The sequence below is a fragment of the Lipophrys pholis genome (genome assembly GCF_963383615.2).
Source record: "Lipophrys pholis genome assembly, chromosome: 17".
In the NCBI taxonomy this organism is placed as follows: domain Eukaryota; kingdom Metazoa; phylum Chordata; class Actinopteri; order Blenniiformes; family Blenniidae; genus Lipophrys; species Lipophrys pholis.
Window position 1 is genome coordinate 17,153,730 of NC_137643.1, and position 14,811 is coordinate 17,168,540.

At 40.6% G+C, this 14,811-nt stretch overlaps 3 protein-coding genes across 3 annotated transcripts; 2 read left to right on the top strand and 1 right to left on the bottom strand.

Annotated features, from left to right (window-relative positions):
• Positions 1 to 1,819: 1,819 nt before the first annotated feature.
• Positions 1,820 to 4,186, bottom strand: rpl14 (ribosomal protein L14). The gene is made up of 6 exons (XM_080485718.1): positions 4,135 to 4,186; positions 3,506 to 3,607; positions 3,322 to 3,416; positions 3,111 to 3,210; positions 2,043 to 2,096; positions 1,820 to 1,915 (listed from the first exon to the last, which is right to left on the bottom strand). The coding sequence occupies exons 1-6, from the start codon at positions 4,135 to 4,137 to the stop codon at positions 1,856 to 1,858; spliced, it is 414 nt and encodes a 137-aa protein (XP_080341844.1). The 5' UTR covers positions 4,138 to 4,186; the 3' UTR covers positions 1,820 to 1,855.
• Positions 4,187 to 6,479: 2,293 nt separating this feature from the next.
• LOC308123017 (uncharacterized protein) lies at positions 6,480 to 10,793 on the top strand. Its single transcript, XM_080485240.1, has 7 exons — positions 6,480 to 6,538; positions 7,848 to 7,880; positions 8,442 to 8,518; positions 9,441 to 9,493; positions 9,601 to 9,983; positions 10,069 to 10,198; positions 10,280 to 10,793. Exons 5-7 carry the CDS (start codon positions 9,630 to 9,632, stop codon positions 10,303 to 10,305), a joined length of 510 nt encoding a protein of 169 aa, XP_080341366.1. The 5' UTR covers positions 6,480 to 6,538; positions 7,848 to 7,880; positions 8,442 to 8,518; positions 9,441 to 9,493; positions 9,601 to 9,629; the 3' UTR covers positions 10,306 to 10,793.
• A 1,469-nt stretch (positions 10,794 to 12,262) lies between these two features.
• LOC308123190 (uncharacterized protein) lies at positions 12,263 to 14,405 on the top strand. The gene is made up of 5 exons (XM_080485534.1): positions 12,263 to 12,361; positions 12,524 to 12,543; positions 12,624 to 12,738; positions 12,835 to 13,008; positions 13,315 to 14,405. Exons 1-5 carry the CDS (start codon positions 12,359 to 12,361, stop codon positions 13,969 to 13,971), a joined length of 969 nt encoding a protein of 322 aa, XP_080341660.1. The 5' UTR covers positions 12,263 to 12,358; the 3' UTR covers positions 13,972 to 14,405.
• The last annotated feature ends 406 nt before the right edge of the window (positions 14,406 to 14,811 follow it).

The window sequence follows — 14,811 nt, forward strand, 5'->3', positions numbered from 1 at the left end:
AATAATAATAATACATGTGTGTAGAATAATGCATGTATGTAGATGGTCGACGTGTTAGAAGTAGGGTTTATTTTGTAGGGATTTTGATCACAGTTTCCGGTTCTTGTTGACGCTAAAAGACAGATCCGCGCGCACTGCGCATCGCTGCCATTCATGTTTGACGTCAGAGCTACGCGCGTGTTTATCAGCCCCCCGATGATAACAATGAACACACTTCATGTGAAATCTGTTTACCTCACTAATCACTTTGATTCCTTTCTTTCTTTTATGTCATTGAACGCAGCACGGCCTTGAAGGTGACACTAAAGTCCGGTGTGTATTTTAATCTTATTAATCTTTAATTATTTAAATCTTATTTGTTTCCTCCTGGACCGCTGAACCACGGACCCCCTGCTGCGTTGGCATTAACTCTTATCTCGCTGTCCTCTGCGAGGATCAGCCGGTCGGGCAACATTCAGGCGTCGTGGTTATGTAATATGTACAAGCTTGTTCTGGAAGCTGTTTGGCCGCTGACAGACTCTCCCGCCACGCAGGCTCAGTTCAGCCAGCACTTCTATTAAAAACACCTTTTTTTTCGTTCATAAACATGTGCTCCAAAAATAAACTGTGCAGTGTAGGATATCCAAGCGACCCCGGTTTTACTGTGTATATTTAACCACGTGACTCAGAAAAGGCCACATTCCCACATTAAAATGTAGAGTAGAAAACAAACGCTTAAGCCGCAGTTAGTGGAGAGCGCCATCTCCTGGATCTGTTTTGTCACCGTTGCGTTGTAAGGTAACACCCAATCCATCCGTCCGAGTTAAAGAGGAAATAGGAACGGTCAGCAGTGGTTTGCTCTCTCAGCTCACAACCCGAAACCCCAGGTTGGATTCCAGACTTTCTTATTGTGTGGAGTTTGCACGTTCTCCCTGGGTGTGTGCCTGTTTCTCTTGCTTCTTTCCTCGAGGTTCAGGCCTGTTTGAGGGTAATTATTGACTTGTGACTATTTGGTGTTGGCTTAGGTATCAACCTATCCAAGATGCTACCTTACATTTCGAACACTTTAAGCTTCCTGAGAGGAAATATTAGGAGAGCGCTCCTCTCACTGGCTTCCTGAATTTAATTGTTCTTTTCCACTTTGAACAACCAGTTATCTGAGAGCAGTTAGACCTGTAATATAGAAACTATCTGTACAGTTTACTGTATTTTGCACCAGGATTCATTCAAACTGGATTTATTTGGGGATTGTATTAACTTTCTGTGGTTGTTTGGTTTTGTGAAAATAAGACATTTTCATCATGTGTACTCTGTGTGACAGAGTTTAAACCCAGATGTTACAGCACTATCTTACTGATCTGTCCCTTGTGAGATGAAATTTGATGGTTTGTTGCTCCGGAACTAAAATGCGTTTGACACCCGAGTTAAGACCTTTTTCTCCGTTAAGCTGCTTCAGGTCTCAAACACACTAAGCCACGAGCATCTGAGGATTCAAGTCTGAAATTAATGTAGAGAAATTTGAAAATATTCCAGACTAAATATCAGAAATCAGCATCTGACCTCTGGTAGTTTCCTGATCGATTCTCACTGCTGCCAAACTTTTGCTCCACAAACTAAAGTGAATGATGAATGCTCATAACACTACTTTCTTTTAACAATGACAATACATCATTTCCACAACGTTTAACTTAACATTAAGTAATTTTTAGTTTACCTGATGTATTTAACCAAGTATTATATATATATATATATATATATATATATATATATATACATACACGTATACTTGAGCTACAGAAAGTTCTGCAGCATGAAGAGAAAAAAGAAAAGAACACGTAGGAACAATTCAACACAGATTTATTGTGGTGAAAACTTTTCACTTCTTTGCCGCCTCCTTCTGGAGCTTCTTCACCTCGTGCCTGATGATCTTGTTCCTCTGCACAAATAAAGGAGACTCATTTGTCACAGAACTGTGTTTCCTATTACCTTCAGGATTGGATCAACCTCAGGTTCTACGCTGCAACACAACTAATCCAACGGGTTTGAGTTTTAGCTGCACTTACCATCCTCTTGGCCTTCATCACCTTGTAGCGGTCGAAGTCGGACATCTTGGCCCTCTGCAATAATAAGAGAGGTGAGAAAAGAAACGAACAGATAATACAATCCCACAAGATGTATTGGATTTATGTAGAAGGTGAGGAGCAACACAAGTACTTATAAAATGATGGAAAAAGATTAAACAGACTGGATAAATTCATATTGTGGCTCTGGAGTTCAAGTTTACCCCGACTTTTACTTTAATTAGAACATTTGGTAGTTAACAAACCAGCACACATTTACCTCTCAAATGAAGTGGAAGCTCAGCGCCTTTATTTGCCTCTCAAATGAGAACCTATGGGATTTACTTCAACGACGCAAAAACTAAATCAACTTGGACGACATCAGACTCACTGGTGCTTACAGGAAGGCAAATGTAAAGATTCTCTCCTCAATGTATTAACACCAGAAAACTAACTCCAGTTTAAAAAATATATACACTGAAGTCAGTTTACATACAATTTGTGGACTACAGTGGTAACCAACTGAAACTTGGGAGGACAAATTTGGGGAAAACAACAAAAAACTCTAAATGTTCTGAAAATACTCTTGTCTGCATGTTTCCCTCTAAGTGCAAGAACTTAAAACTGTATTCATAATAATATATATATAAATATATATACACACATCTTTTTTTTATTTGTTGTCACAGCTGTGTAAATTCTTATTTATATTTGTAAGCTGCTGTTCATCTTGAATTTCACTTATTTCTGGTTGAAAGTGTTTATCAACTCACAACCTAAAACTGAACATGTCTGACTGCCAACATGTAGATGAAGTTATAATTTCTCTGTCATTCTTATTTTGTTCCCAATTTTTCTCGAGTCGCCATTTTCACCTCTCCTTTTTCACTGTGTGCACCAAGCTATTAAACCTCTATCAATCTCCACTGTAGAGTTACAGATTTGAACGTGTGAAACATATGGATTGCACGTAATCAGTCTGTGTATTTCCTCCACTACTGTAGAGTTGCGCAGGTTGAAATACAACAATAAGGGCATGTTTTGAATCACATCCATGACACCAGCTTCTACCTTCTGTCTCGCCTCGATCTTCTTGGCCCAGTTGCTTTGCGACCACTTCTCATTGACTTCGGCCTTCTCCCAGGCTCTCCTCACAAACTTCTGGCGGGCGCTGTGAATGTCACACAAAACAGATGCAGGAGGTTGGGTTTTTTTATTCTATTTTTGGGGGGAATTAGCACAGAAGAGTCCATCAGTTCAGATTGCGAGCATCCACACTCACCTGTGGGGAACCTTGATGACGTAGTCTGTGAGCTGCATACACTTGAAGGGCATGGCCTGCCTCTTCACTCCTGTGCAGGGGCCGTCGACGAGAGCCTGCAGAGCACAATGAGCGGCTTCAATCAGGCACAGTGGCAACACGGGCACTCAATACCATGCATAGGACTCAACCCTGAAGTGCTCACCCTGTTTTGGTCGATGACATCCACGATGGCCACCAGCTTGCCAGCATGGGGTCCGAAAGAGATGTAGGCAACACGGCCGATCTCAACGAAGCGCTTGAACACCTGAGATGAGGCATGGAAAGAGACGATTCAGACACGCTAAGGATTTAACTTTAGCTGTACGATGATCAAGTTTTGCGCGCAAGCTCAGATAGAGGCTAAATAACAGAAATCTTAAAAGTAACGCCATGTTGCGCTTATTGTCACCCCGGAACATGTATAAACAGCTAGCAGTATAGCTAATGCTTAGTAGCGAACGTTTTAGCGCACTTTCAGTTGTGGCGGAGACACATTAACGCAGTAAAAATAAGACACGGAACGGGGTGGTTTTAATTGAGATTGTGATAGAAGATCTAGTTTTCTGTATTCCGGGTACGTCTCGGCCCGCTCGACCACGTTGTAGTGCTGCCGATAGCCGACATCTTGCACAGAACAAAAAACACCAACTTTGCAAAAGTGACCATATAAAAATGCCCCACCAATGCGTACGCTTATCTCAACAACACGTCTGACCGTAGTTATGACCAAGTAATGTGGTGTATGAGAAGAAACTCCGTTTTTTAGTTGTCAAGCTCTCATGGCGAACTCACCATGATGGCAGTCCGGGAGCAGAAAGAAAGAGGGAGTTTCCGGCTGGCGCAATACTCCTTCCGCTCTCTTTACGCACATGCGCAAGGCTTCTTTGTGATTACCGCCATTTTGGATGAGGACCCACTCCTCCGGTCCATTAATATCTATTTGGGAAAAAAGTGTTTGATTTTTGTTCACAAAATTACGGAAGCGCATTGCATTCACTGAATTAAAAATATTAACACTACTTATCTCGTAGTTACGAGATCCTGCTCTCATATTTATCTCGTATTATAAAGATCTCATAATTATGCTATCAGATCTTGTAAGATGTCATCACTTTTTTATCCAGTGAACGCAATGTGCTTTCGTACCAAAAAAAACAATATACTATAAAATTATAAGAAGATGAAACCAAACTGTGCAGAAGAGGAAAGAAGCCCAAATAATGAACACTACCATAATAAAAATTAAATAACAAAGGATGAAGGAACAGCAAGCATAGAAAACAAACAATGGAGTTTATAAAAACGGTCATTCAAACCACACAACATATCAACACAGAATTAGTGAAATATTATTGTAACAGGAGATAATTGGATAGAAGGGCCAAAGAAGGAAACATTTTAATGATCTGTTCATAGAATTTGGGCCTACAATATTTGATAGAAAGTTGACTTTTGGAGGTACAACAAAGTGGAAACAGTCAGTCCTTTGAGTTCTTCGTTGAGTCAGAATGAATGTCTGATGATAACAGGAAAAAGTTGTGAAATGTGTCTGGGTGGTCTTGTTCATTGCTAACGAATTCATACATAAATATGTTTGAGTATTAACTGATGAAATTTGTCAAAGATGAAACTTTCTTAACCAAGCTGCAATAGTTGACGAGATTTTAATAGTTTAGTTTGTTACAAATGACAGCTGTTATACAGCATGTAACAAACAAAACCTTGAGTAACAATCGAGTGGGATATTATTATTTGGTTAAATTGAAGTGAATACATTGAAGGTAAGGCAATCCTCATCCAATATGGCGGTCAAAATTCTTAATGTTTGGATTATTTAAAGCCAGGACCAAAACATGCTTCATGTAAAAAAAAAAATCCAGTCAGTTGCCTAATTAACACTCAGCATCACAAGCTTTTTGCTGTCTTCAGTTTAATATTGCTTTTGAAGAAAGTATACACAATCAACCATATGTTTCTCATACTGGATTTTGGTAATGGCAATTACACAAAAACCTAAGACAAATGAGCCCAGCATACAATTTGATTTATTGATTTGTAGGCCACATGAGTAAATTACATTTTCGTTTGTTTGTTAACTGGCTCCTTAAATCTGCCAAAACAAAACTTTATTATATTTTAAAAACATTACAGAACAAGTCAAAGCCTTGATTAGGCCTCACAAAAGTCTTTAAAAACAATATTGACATACCTACGTAATGGAGGAATATTCTTAATACCATTTAGAACAATAATGTTGTATCACATCATTTGTTGGTGGTGGATGGAGTTTGTGCATTGGACAAAAAATATTATTGTTCAAACAAGCTACCTTCAAAAGAGGTGTGTTGCCCTGAGAAGAAGGTTGTACTGAAAGACTCATGGGAAGGGCCACGTCTGTGGAAGAGGTGCTTATAGTGGTTGCGCTTCAAATAAAGTTATAGACGTGTAATTAAAACCCCCAGTAAAGAGCGCCTGAGCTAAATTGACAAAACTTTTCAAAAGTGTTGAAATGATCTGTCATCCATGAATTGTATTTTTTTTTATTACTCTCCATTATTTGCATACTCTACTTTATTAGTTTGCTTCTGCAACTCAGGCTGCACACACAGTAACAACACCATTCAGGTCATTTGTGTTTGCAAATTTCTGTTTGTTTGCCAAGTGATGGACAAAACACCAGTCCTGGCTGCACCCTGCCTTCTTTCATAAGATAAAAAGAGCATTATGAAATATGAATCGAATGATTTGTATTTGAATAAAGACCCAGGACATGGCATAGAATCCCTAAATAATTGACCACACTTGTGTGTACAAGGCTCTTCACCAGATACTTCAGTTTCCTCCCTTAGTAAAAAAAAAAACAACAACAGCAAAACATAGATTTGCAGATAAGGTGTGACTCTTGTGAGTGTAAGAGCCAGTAACCTAAGCAAATGTATAATAATCAATCATTTCTTTCTTAAATCTCCTGTGCATGTGTATTTCTTAACCTAAGTTGTCTCTTGTCAATGTCCATGTTGCTACTTTGTCTTGTGTTGGAGTTATGTTTGCAGAACAGTGCGGTAAATTTCCACTGGAGGAGCGTCGATGAGTCACTGGGAGTGGCGCAGCTGCAAATATACCGACTGTCTGACTGCGGAAGTTATTCGATGCTCGCAGGGAAGATCTCGAAGGCCACACGTCGTTCTTTGTTCTGGTAAATCGATTTTATTTAACTCATATTAATGTCAAGGACTGTAAGTATTTCTTCTGGTTTATTTACTTCAGAATAGGTCTACTTTGTGCGTCGAATTATTTTCCCCAACGTTGATTATATATACATATATAAGAAAAGAGCGTCTTTTTTTTATTCTAAAGTGTTTATGTGAACTTACCTTAAACTTTTAAACCTAAACGAACTGACTTTTATCGGTGTTGAACGCGTTTGGGCGCATGAGGCTGATGATAACGACGCTTTCGGTTCTGACGCAGCGCAAACCGCTTTGGGACTTTCCACTGTTGCGCAACTTTTCGCCTGCGTTTTGTCAACAGTTTGATGTAAATGTTTCCAAAACACGAGACCCATGGTGGAAAATACAAAAACTGCCAGGGAAACTGAATTCAATTTGTCATCAAATGTGCATTTCGTGCACTTTTCTGGAGTCGAACGATGTAAATAATTATCAGAGATTCAAGAAATAGTGATCTGGAAAAAAAAAATACGAGTCAACTCATATATTTAAGTAATAAAGTTGTGAAATGATTTGAAATGTAACGATAGAGGTGGGGTAGCTGAGCATAATGGTGACTGTTTTTTTCTCGTTAAACTCTTTGAGTTCTGATCAGGAAGAGAAAGCTATTATTAATCATCCATAAAAGCGTTCTTAGTAAAATGCAGTATGGTGAATATTAAGAGATCCAAGAAAAAGCAAGAAGTTAAGATTAGTGTGTCAAACAATGGAACAAGTTATACAGATTGAAGGAGAAAATGCAGAAGTACTAAGCCTTTCTATTATCGAGTTCTGTATCAACACTGACTAAAAATCCCTTTATAAATACTTTATTAATCCAAATGGTACTTATTAACAGCATTGCTCCCCACAGAGTAGTATTAACTGACAGTAAATATAAAGAATTGTCAAATTAATAAAGTATATACATTATTGATAAATACAATAGTCACACTGTAAAAAACAAAACAGCAGTAAAAATATATATATATTTACAACAGAGGAGTAAAAGTAAAGCGATGTGGAAGAGAGCTGTATTAATACCACGTCTGCAGAATTTAAATCCTTTCATTTAGTTTATGTAGTTTTGCATTTATTGGCTGGTTATCAGAATTAAACTGAGACTATCTTGATTATTCAGCCCAGTACTTTCTGTTAATGGTGTGTTATGCACACCCTCTCAAGAAGTGAATACTACGATTTCATTGTTTCTTTTTACTATCAATACTACTTTACTAAATACTTATTATATTGACAGCTATTTTACATTTTAACAATAACTATGTTGTTTTCCAGGCACCAGAGAGCAAGAATGGAGAGTGTTTTACAGTAAGAACCATTTTCTTTAATGGGGGCGGGGTTGGAGCTTTTGGGATTTGGAGCTTTTGGGATTTGTTCAAAGCAATACGTGCACAGCATTTACCGAGGCAGCAAGCATGACCTTCAACACGAAGTGGATTTTTTTTATTCTATTTGAAACGTTGAGTTGCGAGTCTGACCCGAGATACGCGGCTGCTTTTCTAACTGCTGGAGGATTTTCTGTCTGGGACCCACCGACCAACCAGCATACTCATGGAAACCTGAAAACGTTCCGTTTGGTGTCACAATGTGACTCTGGAAGAACGCGCCGCGCCGCACCAACGACATGGATCTGATCTGAAGACGAGGCAATTCCCTACACGCTGAAACATGTTGTGAAACTACAGGAACACAATGGAGGCCTAACTGCCCCGTCGTGAGAGAACGTTCACCTGGCAACAACAACACACACACATGAGCACATATCATGGGTGATGTGGACTTCTCACATGATGATGATGATGATGATGATGATGATGATGATTCCTGTGACAGTTCTTTAAATGCAAATCAAGGATGTTGTTCACACAGAGCCAGGAGAGACAAGATGACGTGGGAGGATCCCGGCTCAGTTTCCTGGAGACTGACTCACCGTTAAATATTCGTGGGTAACTGAACTTGAGTCTTTGTGTTCATTTAGTAATGTTTCATTAACTGACCAAGTTTTATAGCCGAAAAGAAGCACGTTCGTTGGCAGACACATACTTGCTGTTGGCGTGGTCACAACCCTAATCGTACGAGGTATGTGTTGTGACGTTTCTAGGTGCGGTGGCACCCTTTGTATCTGGATCTCATTAAACCGCTCCCATCAGCATGACTGAATCGGGCAAAGTAACAAGATGGATCACCTAAAAACAAGTAGAACCAGGAAGTGCAAAGACGAGGCAAACGTTTCAAGATGGCAGCGTATATCTTCGAGCTCCCGAACTGACGCAGCACAGGAGTCCGAGGAACCGATTGGCCGACTTCAGTCAACAGTTTCCAAGTTACACAGACAAGGTTTAAAAAAAAACAAAAAAAGAAATCAGTTTGTTTGGCACTTTTCACAAGAATACTGGACAAGAGTTCTCTGAATATTTTCTTCCATGGATGAATGATCAACAAGATATACCACCTTGGAACCTGGAAATGGAATGAATGATGAAGCAGCCTACGTTTCATAAGATCTCGCCCAGACGGCCAAATCTCCTTCCAGGATGGTAAACTAGATCCACGTTGATAATGCAGTCGACCTGAATCTTCCATCTGAATCTGACGTCACGGAAAAGCGCCGGAGGAAGCGGCTCCTCCAGAATCTGAATCTAAAATGTGATCTCAACTCCAGGACGGGGTTCAGGCAGAATGAAATAGAATCTTTGCTGAGGCTTTAAATGTTGTGTTTACAGGTTCCGATGTGAATAGTGGGTGTGTTTTTTGGTAAACCACAGGAGTGAAGGGTAATTTAGCCAGTGGGGTCCTGCATTTTGCACTGAATATTTTGGTCAAGTGCTTTTGTTTATTCTCATAGGATTTCCTTTTTCTCCCTTTCAGGCCAGTAAGACTGTCGAGTTGGTCCGACCTTCCACAGTGCAATGGAAAAACAGGTGAACTACTGTATACACACCCTGCACTCACATTTAACAATGGCCGACAAAATTAGTTTGTTTTTTTTCCACTTTTTTATTGAACTTCTCGTGTCCACGTGTTACAGGAAGTGTGCTCCAGACGTGGGTATCGCAAATGGTTTCCCGATTTAGAGGCGAGACGTTGCCTCTAGCACGTCCAGCCGGTGCCACGCTGACGATCGGAGGCGTGGAGGACACCATCTACCGAGACCAACCAGCTGAGGTGAACGCCTGGGGGAAATTCTACCTGGAGGATGAGGTGAAGATTCAGGTCATCGGTGCAGTGGAGGGCACCTCCTGCCCGTACGACCAGCTGGTTCTGATGATGTGCGAGGACAAGAAGATCTACGCCTATGACGGAGAGGAGCTGCACCTGGTGGCGCCTGGCGGTCTGACACAGCTCCGCGACGAGGGAATTGAGTATCCGGCATCCAAGACGTACTACAATGGAGAGGCCTTCAAAGACATGGTGAGAAGCTGGTTTCTCACTGAGAAGCAAGTGCGTTGCGCTGTTGGAAGGATTCAGGTTGACGTTTGATGTCTTTTACGTGTAGACCGAGGAGGACTGGGACAAAGTAAGACAGGGTCCCGTGGGGAGGAAGTTGGACCAAGAGCACCATAAACTCGTGACTGCAAATAAATCCCAATTCATGCAGAGTCTCAAGAACAGCCGAATGAGGAGACGTGAGTATTTTGATCTGTTATGCTGTTTTCAAGCTGAGCGCCGTCGGATCGTCCACTGACCGTCCTCTCTTTGTCTTGCAGGCGCCAAGTCCATCGAGGTTTCGTGACATGCAAGATGCGGCTTTTCCATCGTCTCTTGATTGTTTTTCCATCGATTCTGTGAATCCCAATAAATATTAGACTCGGGGCTCACCGATAGGTGGCCTGCGCTCCGGCTGCAGACCCGGACGCTGTCAGAAGCTTTTGCAGTGGAAAGGAGGAAACCCGCAGACCAACTGAGTGCGAGTTAAACCGCCACACATGACGCCAAGCAGCCAAACAAACCTGTGCCTGTCAGCGACGTCATTAATTATGAAGCGCATGCATCACATCACGCAGATTTCTCAGAAAAAAAACACAATGCACACCTTTAACGCATCTGAACCGCTGCTTTGACCCGAGGACGCTGAGACTCTGGGTCGAATTTTCTCCCAAGTTATGGAATGCAACTTGACTTTTAGGCCGATTTTCCACACTGTTTTAATTCAACCCAAAAAAAAAAAAAAATAAGTGGGTTCTTTTTAGCTTTTTAGCATCTTGAATCTCTACAGGCTGATGTCTTCATGCTTCCTTTAAAACGGCGGCGGTGAAGCCCCCCGCAGAATTCCAAACTTACCATTATTAAGCTACATTTTCGGGGAAAAAAAACGGGTTTTAATCCAATTAAATGGAATAAATATTTTCGAGGAACATCAGTCTGGTTCTCGGACGAACCACCGCACCGAGACGGCCCCGGTAAAAATGGTGAATGACATCAGGTGTAATATGGACGCTCAGAAACTCTCCGTCCTGCTGCCGCCGGATCTTAGCGCTGCCGTTTGACACAGTAGATCACATCTTGTTAAATAGAACTGGTAGGACTCTGCTTCTCCTCCTGTCGCTCAGATCATCAACTTTTTTAGTATGTTCTTGCTCCTCGAGAAGCAAGTGTGGCGTGTGTGTGTGTGTAAAGCAATTTGTGCTGCAGTACTACAGTACATAAAAACCTGCTGTACAAATAAAGTTTGAGTGTTTGTTTCTTATTTTATGTGTTCAAAATAAAAATGTCATTCACTCATTGATTCTTTGATTCATTCATTTATGTGCGAGGCAAAACAAATCTGCAAAAAAGAACTGAGGAAGTTTTGTTCAACAATATCAACGATATAACAAAAATAGAATTCCCTTTTACTGCACACAGTTGTCTGTGAAAAATGAAGGCAGCTGTGCAAAACAAGGTGAAATGACGAAATTGATTCTATAAAATGCATATAAGCAGTTATAAGAACAGTGACGTTACTATGACAGTTTACACAAAAGGGTTTGTGAGCCGTGTGTGTGTGTGTGCGTGTGTGTGTGTGTGTGTGTGTGCGTGTGTGCAGAGTGTAAGTCAGATGATTTACTATACAAAAGTTAGGAACTCTGAATGTAGGTTTTATATGACTGTGTGAATAGTCTATAGTTAATCAGTCTACTAAAATGACAACTGTGACGATGATGATGACGACTTGATAATACACGCTAATGCGGGACTGGATTAAATCTGATTTTCTCTTCTATCAATCAGCTCCCTGCACATTGCTGCCCTGCTCAAAGACCTCTGGCAGCCACTGATGTCTCTGTGCCAGGGCTCCAGTAGTGTTCTGCAGCTCAGAGTTTTCTTTTGGGTGTGTTTAAATCAATAAATGTATGGATGGGAATGTGAATATATGTGTTATAACCACAAAAGAAGAGAAAAAGAAATGTGGGGGGGGGAGGAAATACAACTAATTTTGGAAAATTGTAACTTAGAGTATAGCAACCCCCCCCCCCCCCCCCCCCCCCCCAAAAAAAAAAAACCCAAACCATTTAGAATTGTTAGTTCACTAAACTTCTTTGACAATAAAAGCGTGACCGTAACAATCCACATTTTGTTATATTAACAGCAGCAGTTCGATACAACTTCTGTCGGCATGACTACTTTGGAACAACACTTAACAGTACACTTTTCAGTAAGCCACACCCTGAAACTATCACGGTTTGCTCCCATGTTTTTACATGTTCAGCAGTGCTGAGTGTGACGCACGCAATACAACAAGGAAGTGCTTTTAATGAAAAGGAGGGACATTCTTTTTTTAGTTTCATTTCTGTGGAAGTGTTACGATGGTGAGTCCCTTCTTCTTTTCAGTGGTTTATATATGTGTGTGTATATATATATATATATGTTTATGTGTAAATATATATATATAAAGATAGAGAAAGAGAGTGAGATATGCATGTCTGTCTGTGATAAAACTTATTTTCTTTCTTATTTCTGAATTACATCAGGATCCCCAGAACAACAGACGGTAAGTCAAATGATTTCCTAACATACAAAGGTTGACCTTTCTGAAAATAAGTAAAATCTAACTGTTGTTTGTTTGTTTAGTGGAGAGCATCTCAAATATTGGGAAGGTTTCAGAAAGAACGCTGCTCGACTTATCGAACAAATGGTATTTTGGAGTGAAGAGACTGAAGAGGATACCACTCCATTAGTGGATGAGGTCAGTCTGGTGTTGAGTCCATAATAAAGCACAATACTGTGACTGAGTGTCTAGTATATGAAGATTCTCATGGGACTTCAACATTTGTATGTTCAGATTCTTCACAGCATCTTCTTTTTGGGAAGGCTCTACAAGCCACAGTTTAGTCCGAAGAGTATTATGACTGATGAGGACATGCTTGAATTTTTGGAAGAATCCTACCCTGGAGCTTTTCAGTTTTATTCCTCTCGACTACCTCGGCGAGCTCCATTTTCATGTGTGCTGGACATGGTGAGAATATATATATATATATATACGTATATACATATATGAATTTCAGGCATGTGACATTCAAGCATTGTGTGTATTCACAGACATAACCACACACACACACACACACACACACACACACACACACACACACACACACACACACACACACACACACACACACACACACACACACACACACACACACACACACACACACACACACACACACACACACACAAGTCAACCGCTTATTGATCGCAAAGTATGACAGCATGTACAAGGTGGATAACAGCAGTTTGATGACATTTGTCTTGTTGTTTACAGATTGTGCACAAGGCCGGACAAGAGAATGAGAGTGAAATAAAAGACCAGCTGCAGCAGTTGGTTACTAAGCTCGATGGTGCTACAGCAAAGTATTTGTTGTCCACCACCATGTGTGTCTCTCAAATCGTGGGTCCAGATTCAAACCGGTATTATGGAGTCTCCTTGTCCACCTTCGGTAAGGTTGCAGGGAGGGTCATGGTTGCCGCGTCCTGCTTACAGACCTGGCATGAACACGTAGCTGGGGCAGTGTTGTCCTATGACAAAAGCAAGTCTCCATGGTCATTTTTTAATGGGACCATCAAGCTTCCCGGGAATGTCAGGTGTGAAGCGTACAACATCAGTGATCAAAGAGCCAAACCCCCGTGCAAATCTTGTGGGAATTTGTTTGGCTTTGACACGAGTGAAAGTAACGAATGGCCCTATGGAAACTGTGCTGAAGTTGAGAGTGTCAACAAACTGCTGGAAAATGAGGCAGAAGTTACAGAGCAGGTGCGTTTCCGAGCTGAGTGGAGCACTGAAGGCAGGCAGAGGGCTGAAAGGGAAGTTCGTGACTTACTTAATGAATATTTGAGAATGAGTAGATACAAATGGGATGGTGAGTTTTTTCTCCCACAAAGTATTCAGCCCATGCAGGAAAATGATATTGAAATCAATTGACGTCACGATGACTTGTAACCTCTGGGACCGAGTTTCTTCTAGGATCGTGTTCTTTGTCGATGTCCTGCCTTCCAACCTGTGTGAGTTCATCTGTGTGGCGGGGCTTACTACTAATAATCCGATGGGTGATGTTTTGTTGTGTTATCATTTGTTCTTGATAACAGAGTGTCTTAAGTGGTATGCAGGGTTTGATTACTGAGGTTAGGTTAAGTCAAGAAGGGTTTTATTCACGTGTGATCTGAGTAAAGCATGTTGGTTATCTTAGGGAACGGAGCCACTGAAATGGCTCTAAACTAAATGTTTTTATCCATATATAAACTTCATGGATTACACTGCCTAAACCATTGGCACTCCATTAAAATGTATTGTGCTGCTTGACAAAGCAGCAACTTTCCCTCTAAAATTCAATAAAGAACTTTTTCACTCAACTTGTAATTTGCGTTTTTTTTCTTTCAAATACATTTATTTTGTTTTATTTTCCACACATGCAAATAAATATTTGAAAGCCAGCAATATATTGTTTATACGACTGACGCGTGTGTGTCTGAAATGTCCAGTTTATAAACGCCGAACTCAGACGCACGCCACTGTACACACATTTATAATTCTGTAGGGGAAAATGAAAAAGCCAGGCGTGTTTGGCCAGGGTGATTTGATTTGTTTGTGACTATCTTTAGTTCATCGTAGTCATCCTGATTTACGTTTATTCAAAAATAAATATTTCCTTAATTGTGGACCTTGAATCATGTCGACATTTTTGCTCATCAACAATAATCAGGAAATAACCCTCTCAGATGTTTCATCACTGCCTTTTATTGTTGGCCCCGTTTGCGTGGCATT